General features: G+C 37.9%; 2 protein-coding genes across 3 annotated transcripts; both read left to right on the top strand.

Moving 5' to 3' along the window:
- The first annotated feature begins 1,346 nt into the window (after positions 1 to 1,346).
- On the top strand, positions 1,347 to 25,942 carry LOC104428097. 2 transcript variants are annotated; one of them, XM_039306532.1, is made up of 11 exons: positions 1,348 to 1,516; positions 1,649 to 1,749; positions 8,682 to 8,766; positions 8,848 to 8,959; positions 9,041 to 9,142; positions 14,194 to 17,046; positions 19,210 to 19,824; positions 20,047 to 20,679; positions 20,782 to 21,330; positions 22,868 to 23,602; positions 25,667 to 25,942. In XM_039306532.1, exons 6-11 carry the CDS (start codon positions 16,015 to 16,017, stop codon positions 25,925 to 25,927), a joined length of 3,825 nt encoding a protein of 1,274 aa, XP_039162466.1. In that variant the 5' UTR covers positions 1,348 to 1,516; positions 1,649 to 1,749; positions 8,682 to 8,766; positions 8,848 to 8,959; positions 9,041 to 9,142; positions 14,194 to 16,014; the 3' UTR covers positions 25,928 to 25,942. The 2 variants fall into 2 exon arrangements, with proteins under 2 accessions (XP_039162467.1, XP_039162466.1); XM_039306533.1 differs by lacking the exon at positions 20,047 to 20,679 and having other exon boundaries at positions 1,347 to 1,516.
- LOC104428101 (putative disease resistance protein At5g05400) lies at positions 14,256 to 15,822 on the top strand. Its single transcript, XM_039306990.1, has 3 exons — positions 14,256 to 14,585; positions 14,702 to 14,843; positions 14,945 to 15,822. Exons 1-3 carry the CDS (start codon positions 14,256 to 14,258, stop codon positions 15,820 to 15,822), a joined length of 1,350 nt encoding a protein of 449 aa, XP_039162924.1.
- Positions 25,943 to 26,427: the final 485 nt, after the last annotated feature.

Raw genomic sequence — 26,427 nt, 5'->3', positions numbered from 1 at the left:
CAGAATCGCTTTCATAAGGTATTTGATAAGTCCCGGTGTACATCAATACGGTGATTAACATTCCTTCATGTGTACTGGTCAACTTGAAATGTCCAAGTGCTCCTTGATTTTTTTTAAAAAATTATTAGATAAGGAAAAATCAAAATTCTCATTTTCTTTTTTTCAGGACTAGCAGGTTTCTTAGATGAAAATTCCAAATCCGTAAAAACTTTGTATGACATCAAAAGGGACAAAATGGCCCCACTTTTCAAATGTCTCTGTAAAAAGCTCTTACTCTTAATTGAAGAATAGAGGGTCACAGTTATCTTTTTACGTCCAAATGAACCTAGAGGCAACTAACGTGACAAATGCCGCTTACATGTAGGCTGACTTGTCGTCTTTTTTTCAATTAAAAAAGTAAACAAAGTACAATTAATAGTTTTGAACTCAAAATAAATTAATTTTTGTCAAGAAAAAATAAAAAACTAGAAGCAGAAAGGGCATGTGTCCGGTTGTGGCGGCCCCGGCACTTGCGAGGTGAGTGGAGCCACAACCGCCACGACGTTGCCCTCTGTGCTCTTTCGACTACGGTGGCCAATGCCATAATCAGTTTATCTGGAGAGCATAGTCCGCAAAGTTAACCATGGAGAAGGTACTGTTGGCAATGTCGCTTGGGACAGGCTGTCTAGTCTTGTCTTGCTGGGCCTCCCCATGTCTCTTGTAGCTCGGTGAAAGGAAAAACATGAAAGAAAAGGAATGGCGGTAATCACAAACCCGCTCATAGAGATCACATGAGTGATATGGCGATGACCGATTCTGTTAATTTCTCTTTCGTCTTTAACAAAAATAATTTTAATTTGAGTTTAAAATCATTAACTTTGTTTTTTCTTACTTTTTTAATAATAAAAAGTGCCATATCAACTTACTACATTAGTACCGTCTGACACATGGACTAGTTTAGACGGAAAAATAATAGTGGCCATTTTTGTCCGTGAAAAAAAGCGCGTGCTTTTCTTGAAAATGACATCATTTTTATCCTCTAACATTAAAATATTATCTTTATTTCTAAGATTTGGCCCACCAGTTATATGAGAACTTCAAATGACACTCCAACCCACCGTGGTCACTGGGCCCAGCGCTCTTTAGCAACTTGCTATGTTTATGTCGTGATAGCACGTGCTCAAGGAAAACAAAAGGAAAAGGACAAGACATAACGCGTTTTTCCACCCCAACCAAAATAAAGAAAGAAAGATTGACGTTGAGGTCGTTGTCCTGTTTCGTCTGTCATTGTCCGATGGTCTTTTGCAATTGTTTTATCTGGAATTCTGTCCTCGTCATTTCCTGACTAATGATTTTCTTAAAGGCAAGCTGTTCGTAGTTTTCAAGTCAAAAAGTAAAGTCAGTAGTGCTCATTCCAAGCGCTTGCCCTCTAGACGTACTGGTTCAAATATATTCTCGGCAATTATGTCATTGGTCCATTGCAAGAATTGAGCAACGAAGCCCATCATCCTCCAGTCATTACAAGTCGAAGCTGAAGGTACCGTAACATCTCCCTCGATTACATTTTTCGCATAAATGAATTTTCAGTTCCCTGCTGTTTCCTTCCCCCACAGTGTCCACTTGTTTTTGTGTTGTGCCGATATTTCCACTTATATTCTGGTGTTATCAGGACTGCTTTTGGCTTGCGGTCCTCTTCATCCATCTTCACAGACGAGCTAGCAGCCAAGAAATCTCAGTTCCTCTTGCATCCTTACGTTGAAGCCACTCCTGGTATGTGCTATCAGCCCTTGTTTAACTTTCGCCCTCTTTGTTTAGTTATCTGGTTCTATTTATTAGACCCAATAAACCTAAAAGCACGAAAAAAGGAAAGGAGGGGGAAACAAAAATGGGTAAAAGAAATGCAACTGCTCAAACCCTAATAAACATAAGGCATCCGTTTTTTTTTTTTAAAGGTGGTTTTGTGAAAATCTTTAATTAAGGGCCCTACCTTAAGTTCATATATCTATAGATAAGATTTGGTTGATGGACGACTTCGCTCTTAAATCATTAAAATTCCATCTGCTTTATTTGAAGAAATTATTGCTTTGGCTCTTACAATTATGTTTTATCTTATATGATTCATAGCTTAAAAAAAGAAATATTAGTCTCTTTCCACAAATTGTAAGTGAGAAAGGGGAATCATATGTCAAGCTCATAAAAAGTATTGCTTATGAATCAAAACACGTCCTTCTTACAAGGGGAGGGTTTGAGGAAATTGTGTTAGAGAATGATATCTTTTGGTTGAGTTAAAGAAAATAATTCGAGGCATGCTATTCAACATCTTGCCAAAATTGCCAGTACAAGCACGAGTCTCTCTAGAAAAGTATCAATTCTTTTTCAGACAAAAACCAATCATTTGAGAACGTCTATTAGCATGAGACCATATTTCTTCTTGTTGCTGAAAGGTTGAACATAGCATAAATTGGTAGTCTCCTTATGATATCCAATTTGCCAACCCACAAGCTCCAATTGCAACAATATGGTAATATTTTTTGCTTGATTATGCGTCAAAACATCTTTCTCAAGGAAAGCTTTCCACATTCAATCCTGAATAGATTATGCAGTAAATTTGTTCAACCGGTAGGAAACTTTAACTCGAATCTTCCTTTATCTTCTTCCTATGAAAATGTTTATAGAAACTATTTGATAAGTCTAGATGTGCACCTTTATGATTTACGTGCAATTATGTGAATTAGTTGGCTTTAAAAAATTCAGCTACTCCATGCTTTCGTTTAATAAAAAAAAAATATTCATAAGGAAAAATCAACTATCTCATTTTCTTTTATTTAGGACAAGAAGGTTCCTAACATGAAAATTCCTAGTTCGTAAAATAATGTACACACATATGTATGTATATCAAAAAGACAAAAATGACCACTCTCAAATGTCCACAAAAAAATGTACTTACTCCTACTCGACTGTCTACCGTTATTTATTTTTATTTTTTTCCATCCAAATGAACTTCGTGGCAAATCATGTGACAAACGACTCTTAGATGTAAGCTGACACGTCTATTTTATTATTAAAAGAGTAAAATAATAATTTTATAATCAAAATAAATTGACTTTTTCAAAGAAAAAAAGGAAATAAAAAATAAAAACTAGAAGCGGAGAGAGTAGAAAGGGGTGCATCTGGTGGTTTGTCGAGTTAGGCATGACCGCAACCACCGTCTCGTCAAAATCTCGGTGCTCTTTTCGACTCTAGTGGTTGACGCCTCAGTCAGTTTCCCAAGGCAACATAGTCTTCAAAGGCTATTGTGCAAATAATTAAATATTTAAGCTTTTTACATAATTGATAATGATCTTACAAAATCTTACTTAGTTGTCGCAATATCTTCGAACTTTTCCGAATGCACTTAGTCCGATTATGTTTGCCATTAATCAATTTGTAGTTAATTGATTAGAAGCCCTAGTAAAATATTGAAACAAATAGTTCACTTTTGCACAATCAAAGAAATTAGGGTTGAAAAATTAATTACACCAGTTAATTAACTAATGCTATTTCGATACTTAATATTTTTTAAACATCGTGGTTTGATTTTTTCTTTTTCATGCATTTTCAAGAGAAAAACACTCAAAAGCCATTTTTAAGCCTTTTGCTAATTTTTTAGAAAAAGTAAAATCTTCTGATTTTTTTTATAAAATATAATTGTTAATATTAAAATAATATTATGATATACAAAAAAATGCATGTTGGAACCGACCCGAGTCGCCAACTAGCGGCCCAGCTGGGCCTGAAATGCGGGCCCAGTCCGGCTTAGAGAGAAAGGCCCAACCCTTTAAAAACAAAATGAACTAAGCCTGGCCCATTAAAGCAGAATAAGCCCAATGTGCCTAACTCATCCCAGCCCGAATACCAAACCCTAAAGACCTGACCCGGATCCACTCCGACCCGCATCCGACACGATACCCGGGCGGGGCACCCGACTTGCTCTCCTCCCCCTGCCTCTCGCGGCGCTCTATCGACCTCGCCCCGACAGGGGCGGCCGCGGCGAGTGCCACCTCTCGCCTCGGGCTGGCCACGCACCCAGTCCGGCAACGTCTCGGCCAGCCCAGGCCGAGGGCCAGTTCGCGGCCGACCACCGTCGCCAGCCGAGAACCAGCTCGGCCTCCCCTACTTCGGCCGAGATCTGGCTCGGCCAGACATGGCCGGTGGAAGCCGCTCGACCCGAGGCCTCCCCAACGCCGTCTCCCCTGTCTCGATCCATCCGCGTGACGCCCAGACGTCGAGTGGACGATCGATCGGAGCTCGGGAACGGACTTTCTCAACACGAACTTTTAGATCTAGCTTAGGCATCTCGTCGAGCGGATGGCGTGCGACGCGTTCGGGGGATCAGGATACCTGGTGATATCTGTTCCTCTTCATCATTTTGTTTCCCTCTAATATTACACACTAATTCTCAACTAATTAGTTTCTTAATACCAAGTTGTGCGTCAATAAAGTTGTGATTTTATGTTGCTATTTTTTCGTGTTTGTCTAATGGTCATTTGCAATGGCTGCAATCACAAATCGGCTCCTAGCTATAACATGAGCGGTGCAGGTGATCATTAGGACCGCTTGAAAGCCTTGCCACGATAGGCGAGGAAGCCATTAAGGGCCCGTTTGTTTATGTTTCTTTTTCTGTTTTTAAACACTTTTTCTGTTTTTTTTTTGTTTCGGGAACAAAAAAGGAACAGCACGCGTTTGGGTGCGTTTACATTCCTTTTTGTTCTTTTGTTCCCAGGAACAAAAAGAAACGAAACAAGAAACACAAATTTTGTGTTTCTTGTTTCTGAAACACTTTTTGAGAAACACCTTCTTTTTTTCTTTTTCTTTTTTTCTCTTATTTTCTTGTTCTTTTTCTTTTGGCCGGTCGCCGGCCTCGGCCATGGCCGGCGACCGGCCGATGAGGGCTGGCGGCCTCGCCCGGCCACGCGAGGCTCGCCGGCCCCAGGCGAGGCCGAGGCTCGCCGTCCCCGCGAGGATGGCGAGGCCGAGGCTCGCCGTAGCCGGGCGAGGCGACCTCGCGCCGGCCGGGCGAACTCGATCTCGCCCCAGATCCGGCGAGGCCGACCTCGCGCCGACTGGTGAGCTCGATCTCGCCCCAGATCCGGCGAGGCCGAGCTCGCCCGGCGGCCGGCGAGCCTCGGCCTCGCCGGATCACGGGGCGAGTCGGCGTCGCCGCGGCGGGCGGTGGCCCGGCGAGGCCGCACCTCGCCGCCCGGGGGCGAGCTCGGCCTCGCCGGATCAAGGCGAGGCCGACCCTCGCCGGCCGGCCGCCGGCCAAGGCCTTGGCCGGCGACCGGCCAAAAGAAGAAAAAAAAAAAAATGAAAAAGAAAAAGGAAAAATAAGAAAAAAATTATCCAAATTTACCAAACATGTTTCGTTTATTTTTTATTCCCGGAACAAGTTTACCAAACGCGTTCGGAACAATTTTTAAACAGAAACGCAAACAAATTAACCTCTAAATCTCAAAGATAACAACAGGCTCGCGATTGCGCCCCTCTAATCGCCCACCTAACCCTAATTTTATAGATTCAAATCTGAAGTGCATCGAGGGTAGCTCCTTTGCATCTTCTAAAATTGTTTGATCAATGCTCTCTACATTATAAGTACATGTTTGATTCATAATTTTTGTTCCTTCAACCTTTTCTCTTCTTCAGTGTAATTTTGCTTTAATGTATTTAATCTATCCACAAATTGAAAGGAAGAAAGAGAAGTAAATGTGAGATTTGATTCTGCTTCAAGATTCTGTTCCTTTTATTTATTCTTTTCTCTTCGATAAAAATTATTTCATTTTGAGGTTAAAATCATTAATTTTATTTTTGTACTCTTTTAATAATAGAAACGCCATATCAGCTTACCAGATAAGTGTTTTAGTCGTATGGGAAGGTTGAAAGAGATACTAGTGGTCAGTTTTGTCCGTCGAGATAGATAGAGTACGTGCATTAGTTAGGACATACGGAGAGGGAGATCAATTGTATACTTCTACTATATAAACATGATTTATTCCAAAGGACACGTCAACCCACCATGGCCACTAGCCCAGGACCCTTGTTAACAATCTGTTATGTCCCAGTCACATGAAAAGTATCAGAAAAGTTATAAACTTATTGCATTTGTGGCAATTTAATCCTAAATTTTTTATTGGTGCTAATTTAGTAATAAACTTTTTAACGCAGTACTAATTTAGTCTTTTGAGCTAATTTTAGCTAAGTATTATTGACGTGAATGCCAATTGGTTTACATGGCACGATGACAATTTTTAATAATATTTTACTAATTTGTTGAATTTGTATTTATTTTCCTTTTTTTTTTTCTTTTCTTTCTCTTTCTTTTCTTTTCCTTTCCTTTCCTCCTACTAGTCGCCAGATCTCGGTGACTGGCTAGAGGCAAGAGTTAACAAGGGCGAGAATTGCCATGGCTATGCAATACATGACTTGTGGGCCCCGGTGAGGGTGGTGCCTCACTGACATGGGCAATGCTCGAGCCCTCACCAAAGACCATGAGGGTGGCTTCACGTTGGGTTGGTGAGGGCGAGGCTCGCTTGTGGCTCAGTGAGGTGCTCTAGCCGATCGTTGAGTTTCAGCAACTAGCTAGAGCAAGGTAAAGAACAAAAGAAAAAAAAAATTCAAAAATTTATTAAAATATTATTAAAATTTGTCCGCATCAACACCAATTGTGCCACATAGGTTGATGTCAACATCGGCACTATTTGACAAAAATTAGCTTAAAAGACTTCAAAAGATTTATGACTAACTTTGCATCAATAAAATATTTGTACTAAATTGATATTAATACAATAGGTTTAGGACTCTTCTAAACACTTTTACCTCCTAGTCACAATAGTAGGGTCAATGAAAAAATAAGAAAAAGAAAAATAAGTGCCCATGCCATCGAAAATGAGGAAAGACAGAAAAACGTTGAGGTCGTTGCCGTCCACAATTCTGAAATGACCGATTACATCTTAGCTTGGGTTGATATGTATTCTAAGGGATCGGGATGCTAGGTAATATGTTGTCTTTATTATTTTCCTAGGCTCTGTTTATTTCATGGAAAACAACTTCCAGGAGAATGCTTTCTAGATTTTCAACGTTCATTTCATGAAAAATGAACTGGTTAGGAAAAAAAATTTCATCAAGGAATAAAGTCTTCTAAAATGGAGGCAAATGTTTTTTACTTTTCAAATTGGAAAAAAAAATTTCCTCACTCACTTTCCCTTATCTCACACTTTTGTTAACCTTTCCATCTTTCTTTTTTTCTTTTATTACCATTTTAAAAAATCAAATTTTAATTCTCTCTCTCTCTCTCTCTCTCTCTCTCTCTCTCTACTTTATCTTGGTGGATCACCGACCACACGACCGACGACCAGCCACGGGTGAGCTCGAGGCTCACCAATCTCTAGCGATCTCACCACTTGCTAGATCAATGAACTCAAGGCCCGCTTGATCAATGGTGACCTGGGCCTCAAGCTCATTGCTCGCCAATCGATGAACACAAGCCTCTGGCTCCCCAATCTAGCGAGCGGCAAGCTCCAGCTTGCTTTTGGTCGGTCACCGGCCACAGTCGCCACCTTACATGAAGAAGGAGGAAAAGAAAAAATGAAAGGAAAAAATAAAAAAGAAAAAGAAAAAAAGGTAGAAAAAAATTAGATTTTAAAAATATAAAATAATAAAATATTTATTATAAAAGGAGTGCATGAAGGAAAATCAAATCAAACTTTTTGTACAAAACAGAAGAAAATATTTTTCAAGTTTCAACTGAACACTGAAAAATATTGACATTTTACTGGAAAATGGCTTTCTGGAAAATGTTTTCTAGAAACGTCATATTTTTCGTGAAGCAAACAGAGCCTTGTTATACATTTTTTTCTCAATTAATCTGTTTCTTAATTGCAAGTAGTACAGATGAAGTTGTGATTTTTCGTTTCCATGCTTTGTTTGTCTGTATCCGTTGGTGATTTGCAATTATTTTTGTGGGCAAGTTGAAGGAACCACGTGCTAACTTCTGTCCCCATCATTTCCCTCTAATATTATACATTTCTCCAAACATCAATTTCTTAATCGCAGGCTGTTTGTTGATGAACAATAAACACGGGTATCTGCATTGCATGAGAGAGAGAGAGAGAGAGAGAGAGAGAGAGAGAGAGAGAGAGAGAGAGAGAGTTTTGGACGGTGCCGAGGTAGGGTTTCTTGAGAACAATAGCCAACCACGTGCTTTCCCTTTAGACAAACCGGTCTTAATATATTTGTCTACAATTATGTGACTTCCCCTCTCTCTATCTCTCTATCTCTCGCTGTCATCGGCCCATTGCAAGCACTCAGCAAAGAATCCCTTGATCTTCCGGTCGTTCCAAGTCGAAGCTGAAAGTATTGTAAAATCTTCCTCCATTACATTTTCAATTGAATGAATTTTCAATTCTCAGCTGTTTTCTTCGCCCACAGTGTCCACTTATTTTTGTGTTACGCTGGTATGTCCGCTTATATTCTGGTGTTATCAGAACTGGTTATGGCCTGCATTACCCTTCATCCATATTGCACACAGTTTAGAAGTGAAGCCGAGAAATCTCAGTTCCTCTAGCATTACAGTGAAGCCACTTCTAGTATTTGTGTCATTGTATATCTACCTTTCTTGTGCTATCAACGCTATGCTAATTTGTCCATTTATATTCTTGTGTTATTAGGACTTGCTATGGCTTGTGTTGCCCTTCATCCATCTTGCACACAAGTTAGAAGTGAAGCCTAGAAATCTCAGTTCCTCCACTCCTGGTATGTGTGTCATTGTATTTCTACTTTTCTTGTGCTATCAGTGTTATGCTGAGATGTCTGCTTATATTTTGGTGTTATCAGGACTGGTTTTGGCCTGTATTGCCCTGTATTGCCCTTCATCCATCATGCACACAAGTCAAAAGTGAAGCCAAGAAATCTCAATTCCTCTTGCATTACAGTGAAGCCATTCCTAGTATGTGTGTCATTGTATATCTAGTTTTATCGTGTTATCAGCGTTATGCTAGTATGTCTGCTTATATTTCAATGTTATCAGGATTGCTTTTGGTTTACATTGCCCTTCATCCATCTCGTACACAAGTCAGAAGTGAAGCTAAGGCATCTCAGTTCCGCTTGCATCACGTTGAAGCCACTCCTGGTGTGTATGTCATTGTATATCTACTTTTGGTGTGATATTAGCGCTTGTTTCACTTTCACCCTTTTTGTTTGGTAATCTAATTCTATTGATTGAACCCTATAAAACATGAAATAAAAAAAAAAAAAAAAAGGAAGAAGAAACAAAAATGAGTGAGATAACTGCAATATAAACTCATTGCAGAGGCACCAAGATGTCTCTCTTAACTTTATTTGTCTGTAAAATGGTAGTTGTATGACATCATGTTTAACCATCTTCCTGTCACTAGTGTAATTTGCGACTTGTAAATAATAGGATGAACTTGGAAAAATAGCAAGTCTCTTCTCACAGGCATTCAAATAATCCAGCCTATTACAATTGATGGGGAAATTGATATTTAATAATTGCAGAAGACCTAAAATCCTTTTAAGCATACAACTTTAACTTGTGATTTGACACATTAGATTTTCAAAATTTAAAATGATATAAATAATCCCCAAACATTGATTCAATTTGCAATGTTATCATTGGAGTCTTAATTCATTCAATGTGGTCATTGAATTACTCCTAAATGTTCAAGATAGTGCCTTTATTATTAATTTATTCAATCTAGTCCATCAACTTTCCAACAAAGACAAATTAATTTTTATTACTACTTCTAAGTTTTCATAATTATACTATTGTAAAGATTTAAGAATATTTTTTCTTTTCAATCCTTCTCCTAAATGAATAAAATATATATGCTATATTTTTATTACCTTTTTTAAAAACATTTTTACTCTTTTATAGTTATTAAGATAGTTCCGTTTAAGTAATAGCTTATGATGTTTATAATAGTAAAGTAAAACATTACCTATAATAAAAGATTGGAATGATTGACTAAAAGTCATCCGTTTTTCCTTAAAAGGTAAATATGTAGTAGTAGTAGTAATAATAATAGTAATTAATGATTTCTTTAATAGACTAAAATTCCATAAGCTTTATTTGAAAATGTATAATATATATATATATATATATTATCCTTATGGGCAATTGGACATTATTGCTTTAAACCTGCTTCGTCATTTTACTAAGCGAGAGGTTTTACAAAAAAAGAAACATTTTGAACACATGGAAACGACCGATTCTGTCTAGGCTAGGGTTGAAACATGCCTTCGGTCGAGATCGAGATACATGGTGATATCTGTCCCTCTTCGTCATTTCCCTCTAAGTTTACACACTATTTCTCAACTGACCAATTTCTTATTTGCAAGTTGTGTATTTTTTTGTCGCCTTGCTTTGTTTGTCTTTGTCCGATGGTCATTTGCAAATACTTATCTGGGCAAGTTGGACATAACCACGTGATGATTTATGTCCTCATCACTTCCCGCCTCCTATTATACATATGTCAACTAATAATTTTCTTAATTGCAAGTTGTTTGTTGATGAATGATGAACCTAAGTATCCACTTTGCATATGAGAGAGAGAGATGGCCTCGCGTTGTCCTATTACTATTAAGATTAATAAGATAGTTACACTAAAAAATTAACAGTCTAATCAAAGTACTATTTATGGACCAAACTTACAAGCTTTAAAGTATTGCAAAATTTAATTCATCATAATTTTAAAAGACAATGGGAGAAGCGTGATAGCGAGAAGCGAATTTATGATTAGCTAACCATTAATTGATTTTCACACATAGAAGGATATTTTAGTCAATGAATAATAAACATAAAGGTGAATAGACAAGACGAGAGAGGAAAAAGTTGGATGAAATAGTAATTGACATTATTTCTGATCATAAAGTGATATTTTTGTCAATTGACAATAAAAAAATGCGTATAAAATTAAAGAGGAGGCAACAGAAATAACCCCACTTTTTTTTTTTTTTTTGTTTAATACAAAGTCACAATATCTATACTTTTATTCGGTGCAATATTACCGTTCACTTTAGAATTTCCCATTTAAGAGATAGCCAGTTTCGAAAGATTCTCTTTTAATTATTAGGGGACATGGCATGTGCAGTGCCCTTAGAATTGATTGTAATCCTTCACAATGAAAATATTAAGTGGTCCTGGACCTCTGCGTCTGCCACTTCTCCTCTCTCTGTAACGCTTAACCCAACCCAAGCTCATCGTCTTCATCAAGCATCAGCTATGGGGTGGGGAAGAGAAGAGACAAAACGCTGAATCACCCACTCCCACATTCTCCCCCTCGTCGCCTTCCCACTTCTTCTCATCCTCCTCCTCCTCCGACTTCGAGTTCACCATCTCTCTCTCCTCCCGCTCCCCCTCCACCCTGTGCGTCGCCCACGAGCTTTTCTACAAGGAGCTGGCCCTTCTACAAGGAGCTGACCCTCCAGCTTTCCACCCCGCCTCTCCATGGTCCGTACCCTCCTCGCCTCCTCCTCTACCTCCCACTCCGCCACCACCTCCTGGCCTTGTCCTCCACCTCAGACTCCGCCACCACCTCCTCCGACCAGATCTGGCCGAAGGACGCCGACGACGGCCATGGACGAGCATCGGCGTCGCTCGCGAGCCGTTCGTCCAGATCTGGATCTGGAGAAAAGCCCGTCACCTGGCTCGGCTGCCGGTTGGTGGAGCCGGGAACGGGTGGCGAAGGTCTCGGACTTCTTCATCTTCGGTGGCTCTTGAGACCCGCAAATGGTCTCTCAACTGCATTGAAACATGAAAAAATCGTTGCACGCCGTTAATGGGGTTTCGAAATTACACGTGAAGTAGAGGCGATGGGAGAGAAATCTGGAAAATGAGCTCACCCGGACACGTGGCGAGGTCCTGCAGCACCCAATATTTGAAAAGTGGGTCCACTCAGGGAAGTGGTGAGGGTCAGGAGCACCCACGATTTTTCTATTCAAATCCAGATGGTGGATGGTAGAAACATCAAAACATGTTCCAGCTATCAAATGTTATTTGTTCACCAAGGGTGCGCATGTTTTCATTTCTGTTCCTAAAAAAAAAAAAAAAAAAAAAAAAAAATGTTTCTGTTCCTATAGAACGGTTTTGAAACAAAAGAACGCGTTTGGAACGTTTGTTTAATAAAAATAAATAAAACACGTTTGGTAAATTTTATTCTTTTTTTTTTCTTTTAATTTTTTAATATTTTTATTTTATTTTATTTTTTTTTTTTTTTTCGGGCCGGTCCGCCCGGGCCGACGGGGCGGCCTCGCCCGGCCACGGCGAGGCTCGGCCTCGCCTTGGCAGGGCGAGCTCGAGCCGCGGGGGCCGGCGAGGCTCGGCGAGGTCGCCGACCCTCGACGGCGTTGCGGGCCCTCGACGGCGGTCGCCGCCATGGCCGAGGCCTAAAAGAAAAAAGAAGAAAAAAAAAAGAAGAAGAGAGAGAAGAGAAACGTTTCTTCATTTTTGTTTCTGAAACAAGAAGTAAAATTTTTTTTATTTATTTTTTTGTTCATATTTTGTTCCGGGAACAAAAAACAAAAAAAGTGTTCAAGAACAGAAATAAAGAACAAAAACATGCGGGCCCTAAATTTTAAAAAGGACTACCTGTTTTCCTGCAAAATCCTGAAAATGAAAGAAATGTTTTAAGCTTTAAAATATTGAGAAAAAGTTCAAAATAATTCAAACTGTCAATACTCAAAAGAATCGATAATAATATGCATGTCATGTTTCTTCTCATGCTTTGGATTTAAATTGGAACACACTTCGACTTTCTCTGTGTGAAGACTGCAAAATTTGTCGTCCCCCCGTTGTCAAGAAACATAAAATAAAGAAGGGATATGTGAATTGTAAATCTTAAAATTTGTCCACAAAAGCGTAATTAAATTTTAAAATTTTCAAAAAGTGTGACTAAGTTCTTAAAATTTATCAAATTGGTGCAATCGAGTCTTTCTTCTATTAATATCGTCAATTTGTTTAACAAGAAATGATGACGTTGCATTTTTAAATTACTTTTTTTCCTCCGTGGCATTTTTTATTTTTCTTTAAATCTTATTTAGATAATAGAAAAAACTAAAAAGCTAAATAATTTTAAAATATGGAAAAAAGAAAAAAAATTGCAGGGATCGTGATTGTTGGCTGGGCGTTACTATCGTTGCCCATGGGCCATAGCTAAAGGGTGACCGACGACCTTTACTGGCCCTAGGCAACACAAACCCTAGGCAATGGAGGGGGGGTTGGCCCTCGCCAGCCCAAGCGAGGCTCGCCCAAATTTGGGCGATGCCTCGGTTGGGGCCAACATGGCTTGGCCAAATTAGGGCAAGTGTTGGCCCCAAGCAAGGGACGGCAACCCTTGTTAGGCCCAAGCAAGGGCCAGCGTAACCCAAATCCCAAATCGTGTGCCTTAGTCCGGCCTTTGCGAGGTTGCCGACCCTTTCCTAGGGTTGGTGAGGCCCGGATGGGTGACACCAGCCCTCACCCAAGGTCAACAATGGCCGGCCACCCTTCCACGATGGGCGGCGATTGCAGCGCCCAGCCAAATCCTTACCCATTTTTTCTTTTTTCTTTTTCTTTTTTTTTAAAAAAATTTTTAACATCATTTCACCTTCTTCTTTTTTTTTTTAAGTTTTTGCTATTATTTAAATAATATTTAAAGAAAAAGTAATTAAAAAAAGCCAATTAAGAAAATAAATTAATTTTAAAATGCCACATTAATATTTTTGGTTAGACAAATTGATGATGTTAACGGAAAGACTCGATTACATTAATTTAGTAAGTTTTAAAATTTGATTGCACTTTTTGAAAATTTGAAGATTCAATTGCATTTTTACCATAAGTTTTAAGATTTATAGTATATATATCCTAACAAAGAAAAGAGGGACGACAGAAAGAAAATAAAATGAAAAAGAAAGAATTAGCCTTCCATTGCACGTGGTTAACCAAGTAACGGGCTGCTTGCCCACGTACGATCATCTGCAAATTGTCCACATAGACCAGTACCGTGTTGCTCGCTTGGGTGCGCCAAGCCAAGTGCAGTTACTGTACCATTTTTTTGCATGCTCTGTTGTCTCTCTCTCTCTCTCTCTCTCGTCTTTGGTTCTGTTTCGCTGTTCAAATTTTTTTATCACTTTGCTCTTCCTTTCTTTTCATGCATCGCAAGTGATTAGTTCTGTTCTGTTCAGTTTCCTTTGCACAGATTTGTTTAAGCAAAGAAAAGGAATTTCTAGACAACAAAGAACAAATTATGGCAGAATTTGCTACCTCTGTTGCATCGAATCTTATGTCGAAACTAGGTGAGTATTTGTTTGCTCCCATTGGACGCCAATTTGAATATGTGTTGTGCTACAAGAGCTCCGTCCAAGATCTCAAAAATGGAGTCGAGAAGCTGGAGAATGCGAGGAAAAGGGTGCAGAGCTCCGTCGATGAAGCCATGTATGATGGAAAACCTATACACGATGATATTAAGAAGTGGTTAGATAGAGTGGAGAATAAGACTAATGAAGCACAAAATTTGTTAAAACAAGGTGAAAGTGCAAAAAATGCTTGCTTCCATGGGTGGCTTCCCAACCCCATGGTGCGCCATCCCAATTGGCAAGAAGGTGAAGAAGATGACTCAAGTCATTCAGGGACTTCATGATGAAACTGCAAATAATAACTTCCGGAAGGTCTACTATGAGAGTACTCCGACAGGAATTGTCACTACTCCCACTTCCGCCTCCAAGATCTGTTGACAAGGAAGAAGATGTCTTGGAGTCAAGGGCTAAAATCATGGAGGAAGTAATGAAGGCTATAGCTGATGACAAGCTCCGTGTGATTGGGGTGTATGGGCCAGGTGGGGTTGGCAAGTCCAAGCTTTGGAGGACGTTGAAAGGCGATTCAAGAAAGAAAAACTGTTTGATGTGGTTGTCATGGCAAATGTATCACGCAATCCAGACCTAAAAATAATCCAAGGAGAAATTGCTGATGCACTTGGCCTAAAGCTAATGAATGTGGAAACTGCTCGAGGGAGAGCAGATCGTTTGCGTGAAAGGTTAGAGTGTGATCGGGAGAAAAACATTCTCATCATTTTAGATAATTTGTGGAAGAAGCTAGAGTTAAAGGATGTTGGAATCCCTTGCAGCGATGATAATAAAATAAGAGGCTGCAAGTTATTACTATCTTCTAGACACCGAGATGTTTTGCGTATTGACATGGGCATTGACCAAGAATTTCGACTCAATGAGTTAAATCATGGGGAAGCACGAAGACTTTTTGAAAGGATAGTGGAGGACAGAGTTAACGATCTTGATTTTAAACCGTTGGTGGATGGAGTGATCAAGAATTGTGGTGGCTTGCCTCTTTTGATTCTATCGGTGGCAAAAAGGTTGAAGCATGGAGATTTGGCTGAATGGAGGAATGCTTGGACCAATATAGAATTGTCGGATGCAAAATCAATAGTGGAACTAAATTACAATGACTTAAAAGATGAAAGGATCAGATCATTGTTCTTGGTTTCTGCTCTAGACTCAGGAAAAATTCTCATGAGGTGTACCCTTGCATACTGCATGGGTTTGGGTTTATATAAAAAATTCAAGACCATCGAAGATGCCAGAGATAGGTTGATTATGGATCTACATAGCCTACAGGACTCTTCTTTGTTACTAGATAGTGATGACATGGAAAGTTCAAAATGCATGACATATTTGTTGACGTGGCTATCTCTATTGCTTCCACTCAATGGAACGCCTTGGTTGGGAGGGAGGATTATGGGTTTAAAGAATGGTCAAAGGATGAGCTCAGAAAATGCACCGCCATGTCCTTCCCTTTTGTAGGCATTGATGAGCTTCCTAAAAATTGGACTGCCCAAACTTGAGGATGCTTCTATTATCCGAAAACAACCCGTCTCTCAAAATTCCTGCGTCATTTTTTGAATCTATGAAGAAGCTCCAAGTCTTGGACTTTACTAGCTTATCTTTCACCTCTCTACCTTCATCTATTGAGTACCTTGAAGACCTCAAGTCACTATGTCTAGATTACTGCCATCTCTAGAGGATGTGACTATTCTTGGAAAGCTGAAAGGATTGCAGTTCCTAAGTTTCTATAGATCTGCAATTACTCGGCTGCCCAAAGAAATAGGTGAACTAATAGAATTGAGATTTTTGGACTTGACAGGGTGCACTAAGCTCAAAATTATCGAACCTAGAGTGCTTGGAAGATTGGTTAATTTAGAAGAGCTGTATATGGAATACAGTTTTGATCGGTGGGAGGCTGAGGATGAAGTAATGCAAAGCAACGCGAGCCTGGCTGAGTTGAAGAACATGAAAAAGTTGAGCACTTTATACATTGCCATCCCTCATTCTGCCTATCTCCCAAGAGATCTGCCATTTCATAAACTAAACAAGCATAAAATCCAAATCGGGGGCGTTTGGGATTGGTCGGGTAAAAACACAGAATCTAAAATTTTAAAGCTCAAGCTGCATTCAAGCAATCTTCTTCTTGAAGAGTGGGTGTCAAAATGTTTACAGAAAACGCAAGATCTCCACTTGGATGGATTGCAAGATGGCATCGATAGCATTCACGATTTGTGCGTCGAAGGATTTGAGGCATTGAAGCATCTTCACGTACAAAATAGCCCCTCATTTCAGTATGTTGTTCACTGTACAGAGAATGTGCAGTGCACTGCATTTACGAGATTGGAATCTCTGTTTCTCGAGAATCTGAACAACTTGGAAAAGATTTGTCGCGGCTGTCTTGCCCTAGAATCCTTCAGCAAATTAAAGATTGTGAAAGTGGACAACTGTGGTGTAATCAAACATTTGTTTCCTTTGTCCATGACGAGAATATTATTGCAGCTCGAAGAGATTAAAATAAGCAGATGCCACTTGATGCAGCAAATTGTCGCAGATGCCGAGGCAGATGAAGAGGGAGATGAAATAGATGATGTTCCCCAAGTGAAGTCATGCAATTTGCGTAGGCTGACATTACAAAACTTGCCAAAGATGACGAATTTCTGTAAAACTGCAGACCATTCGGTTGATTTCTTTGACGGGCAACAGGTATATAATTTGTTTTTGAGAGTTTGTCCTCCAGAATAATTAAGACAAACAATAATTTAATTGTTTAAAATGGAATTGCTATGTGATATGTAAATACATAAAACATTTATACGTTAGTTGAAATTACATCTCGCTTAATTTGTGTTATGTTATCAACGAAGTTAAAGAACACGGTATGATGATTAGGTTTTTTCAATTATGTAGAAGTTCATCGTTGCTCAATGGTAATATTGAATATGTATACACAGATATTTATGGATATATTCATAAGTTGAAGGAAGTATACATGACCTATATAATTTTTATGACCTTTATTTAATAATGAATGGACTTATGTAGAATCCTATTATATCTGCTTGATTAAAGTGAAAGAAAGAACTAAAGAAATTTCAATAGGTGAATTTAACTATTTCTGACCCAAAAAAAAAAAAAAAGTAACTACAGTGACTATGCGTCAAATAACGTCCAAATCAATTAGTTAAAATTTTGTAATTTTAAACGTAAGTGCATTAGCGTTAGAGTAGTTGAGAACTTGAGAGGATTAATTTTTTTCCCCAAATGATTGTGAAGAGTTGTGGTAGGTGAATGGACCATCGTGGAATTGTGGTTCGACCCAAAGTTCCATTATCAAATGAACAAATTTGAATGATCACATTATATATTGAGCTAAATTTCAGAGACCATATTGCATAGTGGGCCAAATTTTATGGATTATTTGTGTCATTATCCTATCTAGTGATAATGCTTGTGCCGGGTCTTGATCTTTATGCATGTATTTTTTGTTATGGGTGGGCCTGCACAATAAATTAGGCCCAACCTAAGGGTTCGGCCCAATCTAGGCCCTCGTCGCCCCAAATTCCTATAGGTCCTTCAATGATCTATGTTGAGTCATTTTTACTTTCATTTTGAATTTTCGCTTTTGCTTCCGGCATTCAATATTTCATTTGATTAACAGTAACTAATTAACTTTTTTGTTCTAATTCATGTAATCTATGGACTTTCAGTGGTGATCAAATCTACCACAAATCGTTATTCTTACCACTTTTCTAATATTACTAGTAGAATTTGTGTGTCCTGCACACGTTTAAATTTATTGTTTTCCTAATAATATAGTTTTTGAAAGTATTAATTAGAAACATGTCTAGCATTCATATGAGTACTATTGCTTCAATTTAACAATTCCGTCAAGTGTTCTATCAGTATAAAAAAAAATGGAAACCCTTTTTAAATTATTTTTAAAATGATAATTTTCATGTGAGCCACACCTCAAAAGCATGATGCTCGACTAAAATCATTTGTTGAATTAAGTAATTCATTTTCTTGGCTACATAAATAAATTTTGCCAAATGATTTTGCTCTTTATTGAGGAAGCGCATCTTAGGTATAGATAAATTAAATCCTTTAATGAAATTGACTTTTATGCCCATATGGTGCGGTTGTGGTCAGTTCATGGTCTCATGGCCGAGCATGGATCTTACAGTGATGAACACTTTTTTTTTTTTTTTTTTTAAACTTTCGACCACCGTGGCATGTATTTCGCATACTATGTTAGAAAATAATGGATCCTATAGTGCTATGCATGGGGGCAACAACATATTCAGTTTAATATAGTATTTCTCTCGTAATTTACAATAACTTTTTACTTTTCAATCTTTCGATAAGAGATTTTTTTTTTAATACTTTGGAAAAAATGCCAGGCTCAAATTACACCTGTAAATCAATTAAAGTATAGTTTTTCTCTGTTTGTTAATTTAGTTCATGACTATTCAGTATAAAATAATTCGTTTGAGGTATTATATAAAATCATAGTCTATGATTTTTTAATCAATTGAGCCTATGCCATGAATTTGGAAAATTTAGGTAGAAAGCGCATAATCTGTGGATAAATTTAATAACCCCGATCATTCAGGGACTATAAATTCACTCTTATTATTGTATATTCAATAAAGTCCAAATAAATAAAAGCTAAATGATACGTAAGTGTAAAGTTGATAAATTCTGAAGAAGAATAAGGCAAATTCAAAAATCACTACTCCGCTTTTTCTTCCATTATCTCTAAAGCTATTGTATGAGTTCATTTACTTTATTATTATTTCATAGCAAATTGTATTTCTAGATAAAAGCATTGTTATGAGTTAATGTGGGGTTACTCACCCCTTGCAGATAACAAAGCTACAGAGTTTGGAAGCCATAACCATTGAAAGATGTCAGTTAATACGAGAAGTATTTGACCTTGAAGGATTGACAGCCAATGGGGAAGTTGAGATTTTGTCGCAATTGAGAGAATTAATCTTAAGTGACTTACCAAGTTTGGGATGGATATGGAACAAAAATCCACGAAAAATGTTGTGTTTTCAAAATTTAAGGGCACTAAAGGTGCAAAACTGTGATAACTTGAGGTTTCTTTTTTCTTCTTCCATGGCTAAAGCACTCGGGCAAATAAAAGAAATAGAAATAGTGAATTGTAAATTGATGGAGGAAATTATTGATGTGCAAGAAGAAGAATTGGAGGAAGCTACAACCACCGACGCTTTAGAGTTTCCTCTGTTAACCTCCTTGTCTCTTGAAGAATTGCCAAATCTCATGACATTCTCTTATGGAATGTGGTGTATTCGTTGTCCATCCCTAGCAAGATTGACAATATCTCGGTGCGCCAAAATGATGACATTCTCTTCATTCGAAGGAAGGCAACAGTCAATGGCAACAGATACTAGTTTACAACAAGCATTTGGTTGTATCCACACTGTCTCATCCTTGCCTAGCTTCTTCAATGAAAAGGTAAGCATCTATAGTATATTTTTGTTGATCATTCTTCTAGTTCTAGTCGAGTGAGGCAATTTAGTAGAAATTGGATCATTATTTTGTACCAGAAGTTTGGCAGATCGCGGTGGAAAAAGTAACTTGCTGCTGGTCATTCCCAAAGTTGCCCCCGCATTCCAACATAATAAAATTCTGTAACAAAAATTTCAGTAATTCTACATATAACATGATTTTACGCAGGTTCATTTTCCAAGCCTGGAGGAATTGAAGTTTTCATCCATGTGCCAATTAAAGAGGATATGGCACAATGAAATCCCTGGACAGTCCTTCTGCAAACTTGCATCCTTCACTGTTGAACTTTGTGAAAATTTGTCACATGTTTTTCCATCAAATTCAATGGATATGTTGCAGAGCTTGAGTAAAATTGAGGTGGTCGGGTGTCCCTCCTTGGAATCATTATTTGAACCGGTAAGTCTCAGCTCTGAGAAAAGGCAAAATCCATTGGTCCACTCTCCATTAAAAAAAATGAAGTTGTTGAATCTACCAAGGCTGACAGACATTTTGAAGAGTGACTGCAAAGTAACCTTGACATTTCCTAGTCTGATGGAAGTGAACGTGAGGCGTTGTCATAGTTTGTCATATCTCTTCTCAAGTGCCACGGCCAAAACTCTTCATGAACTTGTGGTGCTTGATGTTTCCTGTTGCAATAATTTGCGAGGCATAATTGCGATGAAAGAAGGAAAAGGGAAAACCGTAGAGACATTCAAATTCCGTCATTTAACCAAACTCAAGCTTGATGACCTTAAGAGTTTGATTTGCTTTAGTTCAGAGAGTTGTGCTAGTGATGGGTTATATCCCCTATTTGATGAGAAGGTATCATATCCTGATTTATCTGATGTGTTATTTTTCTTTGTTTTTAGTGCTTTGACCCTAAGCAATTTTGCATAGTTTTCATTTATCTCTGTACATTTGTAGCTTGCATTTCCAAAGTTAGAAGAGCTACACGTCGAGGGAGTTCAACATAAAGATATATGGAATGATAAAATCCTTGTGGAATCCTTTCACCGTCTAAAGGTCCTCAAGGTGAAGCAGTGTCACAACCTAATGAATGTGATTCCTTCATTCATGTGGAGGAGGCTACTTCATTGTGTGGAGTCTTTGACTGTTGAGAAGTGCCCACGTCTAAGAAACCTTTTTACAATGTCTATGGCAAAAAGTCTAGGACAACTCCAATATCTGGGTCTCGGTAGTTGTGGAGAGATAGAGTACATTGTTGCCAAGGAAGAGGAGAAACTTGAAGAAGCAACCGACAAAATTATAATTCCTCAACTTGTCACTCTGTATCTTCACAACATGCCAAAACTTAGAAGTTTCTACGAAGGGAAGCATATTTCAGAGTGGCCCTCCTTGAAAGACTTTACTGTTGAAGATTGCAAAGCTGTGAAGGTGATTCTCGGAGATGTCAGTTGTAGAAAATTGGAGGGTAGCATTCCAACACATCAACCACTTTTACTCGTTGAAAAGGTATGCACTCATTCTTCTTTCATGGCATTTCTAGTTTGTCGTGCTGATGGTTTGAGCTAGGACAATGTAAGGGTCTGCGGGTCACTTATGATAACTTATCATTTTCTTTTACAAACCTTTGACCTCAAATCAAAGCTACTTCTTTAATATAAACATATAGAAATGTATATCAAAACTTTTTCATAAGTTTCAAAAACTTCATATTTTTTTCTTTCCTTTTCAAACCTTAGACTAAATTGTAGCTGAAGTACAAATATTAATGAGAGGCTAAGCTTCAATTAACAACTTTTAATTAATCTAGAGTCTAGACAACGCCAAAGATGTTTGTTTAAATTTAAATATTGTTCAATGTAAGATAAAGGATTAACGACACTACAAGTTCTAAAACTTGTGTTAGTTCGGCACTTAAGTCCTAAAATTTGCACAATTGATGCATTTCAAGACTTGCTAAGTCCGTTCCTTTTTTGTAGAGAAATTCTGCATTTTTATCATATTTTTGGTCTTGCATGGGTTTTGACACTTGTGATGGAGCTTCCTCAAGCACAAAGGGAGCTGTTTTGCCATTGCCAATTTGCCACATCGAAAAATTGAAAAATTTTAAAAAGAGTAAAAATTAGGAAAAAAATCAGCAATAATATGAAACTGGATATAGAAGAAAGTCCTACGAAAGATCGCTAGTCAAGGGGGAAGGGCTGCATAGGGAGCGCCACTAATGCTTCCCTTCCTGCTGACGAGGGCTGGCGCTCACCATGAGCAAGCAATGGCCTATTACCGCCCTTGGCAATTTGGGTGAGGGCAAGTGTGCTCACTCACGTGGTGGCGAGGAGCCAAGTTTGGCAATTGCTGGTGACCTAGTGAGGGTATTGAGCGCCCTAGCCATGACCCGGGGTACGGTTGTGGCCCTTGCCGATGCAAAAGCCTTGAGACAAACCCTTCCTTCTCTCCCGCCTTGTTTTTTTATATGTGCTTTTTAAATTTTTTGTTGCCTTTTTTAAAGTGGCATCACCACATTCACACCACATTTTTACAATTAATTGTTCGATCCTTTTCTTCAGTATTTGTTGTGTTTTCTTTGAGTCTATACTTTGTCGGAGAACTTTTGAAGTGCAAGATCCATGAAGCATTGGTTTGTGCAAATTGGTTTCTATTTTGTCATTTGCAATTCAAAGAAATGGGACAATATATTGGCTATTGTGTTTTTCAGTGTTGTAATGAGCCAAATCTAAGATGGGCTAAATTTGAGGTTCATGGGAGACAACTTATGCACGAAATGAATATGGTTGTCTAACTAAGAAGGCTATGGTTATGCTACTGCTTAATATATATTAGAAAAATTTTCTACTTTAAAATTATATGACAGGTGAATGAATTTTAGGGGGTGGCATCCGCTAAAAAGAAATAACGTACGTCTAGTCTTCTTTTCTTTCTATTTTTTGATAATATCCATCCTGTGATTTTCTTTTTTCTTGAAATCAAAGTATTATCTTTTTTGAAGGAATAGAGAATTGGCTCTAATTAATTAAATTAAAAATAACAGGTTGAGTTTCCTGCTTTGGAGTCGATGAAGATCTTGCACATGGAGAACATGGAGAAGATATGGCTTGATGATCTTGGTTCAAATGCCTTTGGCAAACTCAAAACACTAGTAGTGGAGCATTGTGAGAAACTTTTATCCATATTTTCATCTTATAATATGCTCACAAGATTTCAAAACCTAGAGAAGATAACTGTGACCGATTGTGGATCCTTAGAAGTAGCATTTCAAGTCCAAGAGTTTGAATTTAGCGAAGCTTGTTCTACAAATTCTTTTCAATTGGGAGAAATAGTTTTGACGCAGCTCCCGAAAATGAAACATGTGTGGAATGGACTTCCTCAAGGAGGTCTTACCTTTGGATGCTTACAACGCATGGAGGTTGTCAAGTGTGAGAGTCTCAAAAGCTTATTTCCAACCTCGGTGGCAAAAAATATGACACAATTCAAAGAACTTTTAGTGAGGGATTGTGGGGTGGAGGAAATTATCGCGGAGAAAGACAGAGTAGGGATGAGTGCAAGTGATCTCTTCTTTCCGCAATTAACCGACCTAAGATTACTTGAGTTGCCGAAACTAGGGAGCTTCTACCGGAATAGTCATACTTCAGCATGGCCACTCTTAAAGAAATTGCGAGTAAGGCACTGCAGCAAGATGAGGTCATTCTTATTTGCTTGTGAATTTCAAGGCTGCCAAGGTACAACTACCAGCAAGAACCAATCCGCACTCTTTTCTTTTGAAAAGGTACTGTCCTTATCAATGATTCTAACTCTTTGCTTTTGTCTTCATTGGTTTATGTGCACAACTCTTGGTGCGTTGTTATTTTCTCTAGGAAATTGAAATTGTCAAACATTTCATGCTTGTTGATGCTCACCTAAGCACACCTATGAATTGCTTAGAAATTTGAAAATTATTTGCAGTTAATTATTTCCAGCTCATATTTTTTGTTATATAAATCTATTGATCCTAGCTTTTACTTCGAAGAACAACACTTTTTATTAAATTAACTTGCATAGATAGCCATGCTTCTAATGGGCCGCTCGTATCTTATGATTGAGATTTACCTATTTAATTTAATTTGACCAACCTCATCCACCAAATTTTTTTTAAAAAAAAAAAATTGGTATTATGTTCACTTGGAATATTGCTAGCTTAGCTATAAAACAAATTTCCATTCTCGAACATCTTGAACATGGTTGGTAATTGTCAAGCACCGTGGATAAATTTCTTATCTAGTCACAAGTTAGTAACTCATCAATAGGCTTAAAAAAGGACAAACTTTTTTTCTACTTTCAAATCATCAACTACTTTAATAATTTACCAACTTTTATTCTAGCCTACCAACAGATTTGAAATTACTAATTTTATTTGAAGTTACCAAATTAAACTTGATTGGTGTACCAATATTAGTCACATTAAGACTTCATTCGTTTCACGAAAAATGGAATTTATGCAAAATATTTTTTGAAAAATGATCGCTTGTATTGTTTATAAAAATAAATGAACGAAAAATATTTTTTTAATCTACAAAAATATTTAGATATAAATTATCATCAACAATGAAAAGAATTTTCATTGATTAATTATTATCAAGCGATATAAGTGATTATTTTTAGGAAAATATTTTCAAAACATTCATTTTCTATAAAATACAAACTAATTTTAGTTACTTGCCACCTTATTATTATCTTGTTAGGTTGGAAAGTACCAACATTTTCAAAATTACAAACTACTTTAATAATCAACCGAAATTTACTCTTGTGACAAGCCAACGCCTCTCAAATTACAAACTTTATTTTGAAATTACAAACGAAAATCTAATTGATGTACCAACAATCATCAAATTAAGATACCAATGGATTTTATTCATTGACCAACTTTTTATTAGATATTGAAAGGTACTACTATATATTTATATTTTCAAGATCACCAACTACATTAAAAACCTACCAACGTTTATTCCTATGGCTGACCAACGCTTTTCAAGTTACAAACATTCAATCAAAATTACCAAACTTAATTTGAGTGGTATATTAGTGATATACCGACACGAAATTAGGTTCCTTTTCAACAGCACGGAACGCTAAAAAGATCCATTTATTTGGGGTTATGTACTTTTTATTTGTTTCATTGCTCATATGATGTTTCACTTTGCTTTTGTAAGAATGAACAACTTGTCTTCATTATTTACTCTTTTTTCCATCGAAATTTTGAACTATCATCTCTATCTTGTTTTATTGCTTTTTCACCCATGTCCCATCATTTCAATTTTTCTTCTCTTTTCTTTTCTTTTCTTTTCTTTTCTTTTCTTTTTTGCCAATAATTTGTTGAGTTTGAATGCATTCTTCTCAGAGTTACACGAAAATGAAGCCATATGATACTTATGATCTATAGTAAAATAGATATGAGAACTGCAGCTTCGAAAACAATGTGCAACGTTAATACAACATCTTACTATTGAAACACATACACTAACTATAAAAATAACCTGATTTGTTAAAACAAGCAAATGTAATTTTTCCATTTGAATCTAATTAGTTACAATTGAAATAGCTTAAGCATCATTGATTAATAACTTTCTATATCCAAATTCACAAAATATATTGTGATTGAATTGACCACACCACATCAATAAAAAAAAAAAAAAAAATTGGGCATACCACTAACAACAATCATCCCTCCTATAATGGCCATCGATGCTTGCTCGTCTACTTCCAGAAAGTTGTGTTTCTCCTTATTTCCCTAAACTGAAGGACATTTTAGTCATTGGACTTTTGGTGGCCTAATTAAATGGATTCCCTCCCGCAGGTCATTTCTCACTTGGAGGGATTGACATTGATGATGGAGGATGTTATGATGATGATGCCACAGCATTACGTCTTCCACAATCTCAAAGAGCTGGCTTTGGCATGCTACCATGATGAAAATGTCGCTTTTCTTTCCAACTTCCTTCTCCACAGATTCCCCAATCTAGAAGAGCTTGATGTGATATGTAGTTCCTTCGAGGAGATATTTCCAGAAGATTCATCTAGGACATGGGGGAGCGACTCCATGTGGAGAACTAACTGACATGGAAAAACCTCTCTTGGCACTGCAAAATCTGAGGCAACTTGTGCTGTATAAGTTGTGTAACCTTAAGCGAGTTTGGAAAGATGGCTCCTTGATGGCTGAAATTCTCAAACAGATTACAATTCTGTGGGTTCAGGAGTGCCCACGTTTATCAATCGTACTTCCATCCCCAACTTCATTCTAGAGATTGATGGGTTTAAGTGTAGAGGATTGTGCTGGTTTAGTTCATATGGGGACTTGTTTAGCAGTGACAAGTCTAGTCTATCTTACTTGGCTACTCCTTAGAAACTGTGGTGCGATGAAAGAGGTGGTGAGAGATGATGGAAATGGAGTAGAGGAGATCTCTTTCCCCAGGCTGCAACGGTTGACACTTGACAATTTACCAAGCCTTGAGAGCTTCTCCCCCACTAATTGCACCTTCAGATTCCCATCGTTGGTGCGTATCGTCATCATGAAGTGCCCCAAGATGAATATATTCTGCAAGGGTGCCTTGAGGACAC

This window comes from Eucalyptus grandis, chromosome 2, assembly GCF_016545825.1.
Source record: "Eucalyptus grandis isolate ANBG69807.140 chromosome 2, ASM1654582v1, whole genome shotgun sequence".
Taxonomy (NCBI): Eukaryota; Viridiplantae; Streptophyta; class Magnoliopsida; order Myrtales; family Myrtaceae; genus Eucalyptus; species Eucalyptus grandis.
The sequence above is the reverse complement of the archived record's forward strand: the minus strand, read 5'-3'. Positions and strand labels throughout refer to the sequence as shown.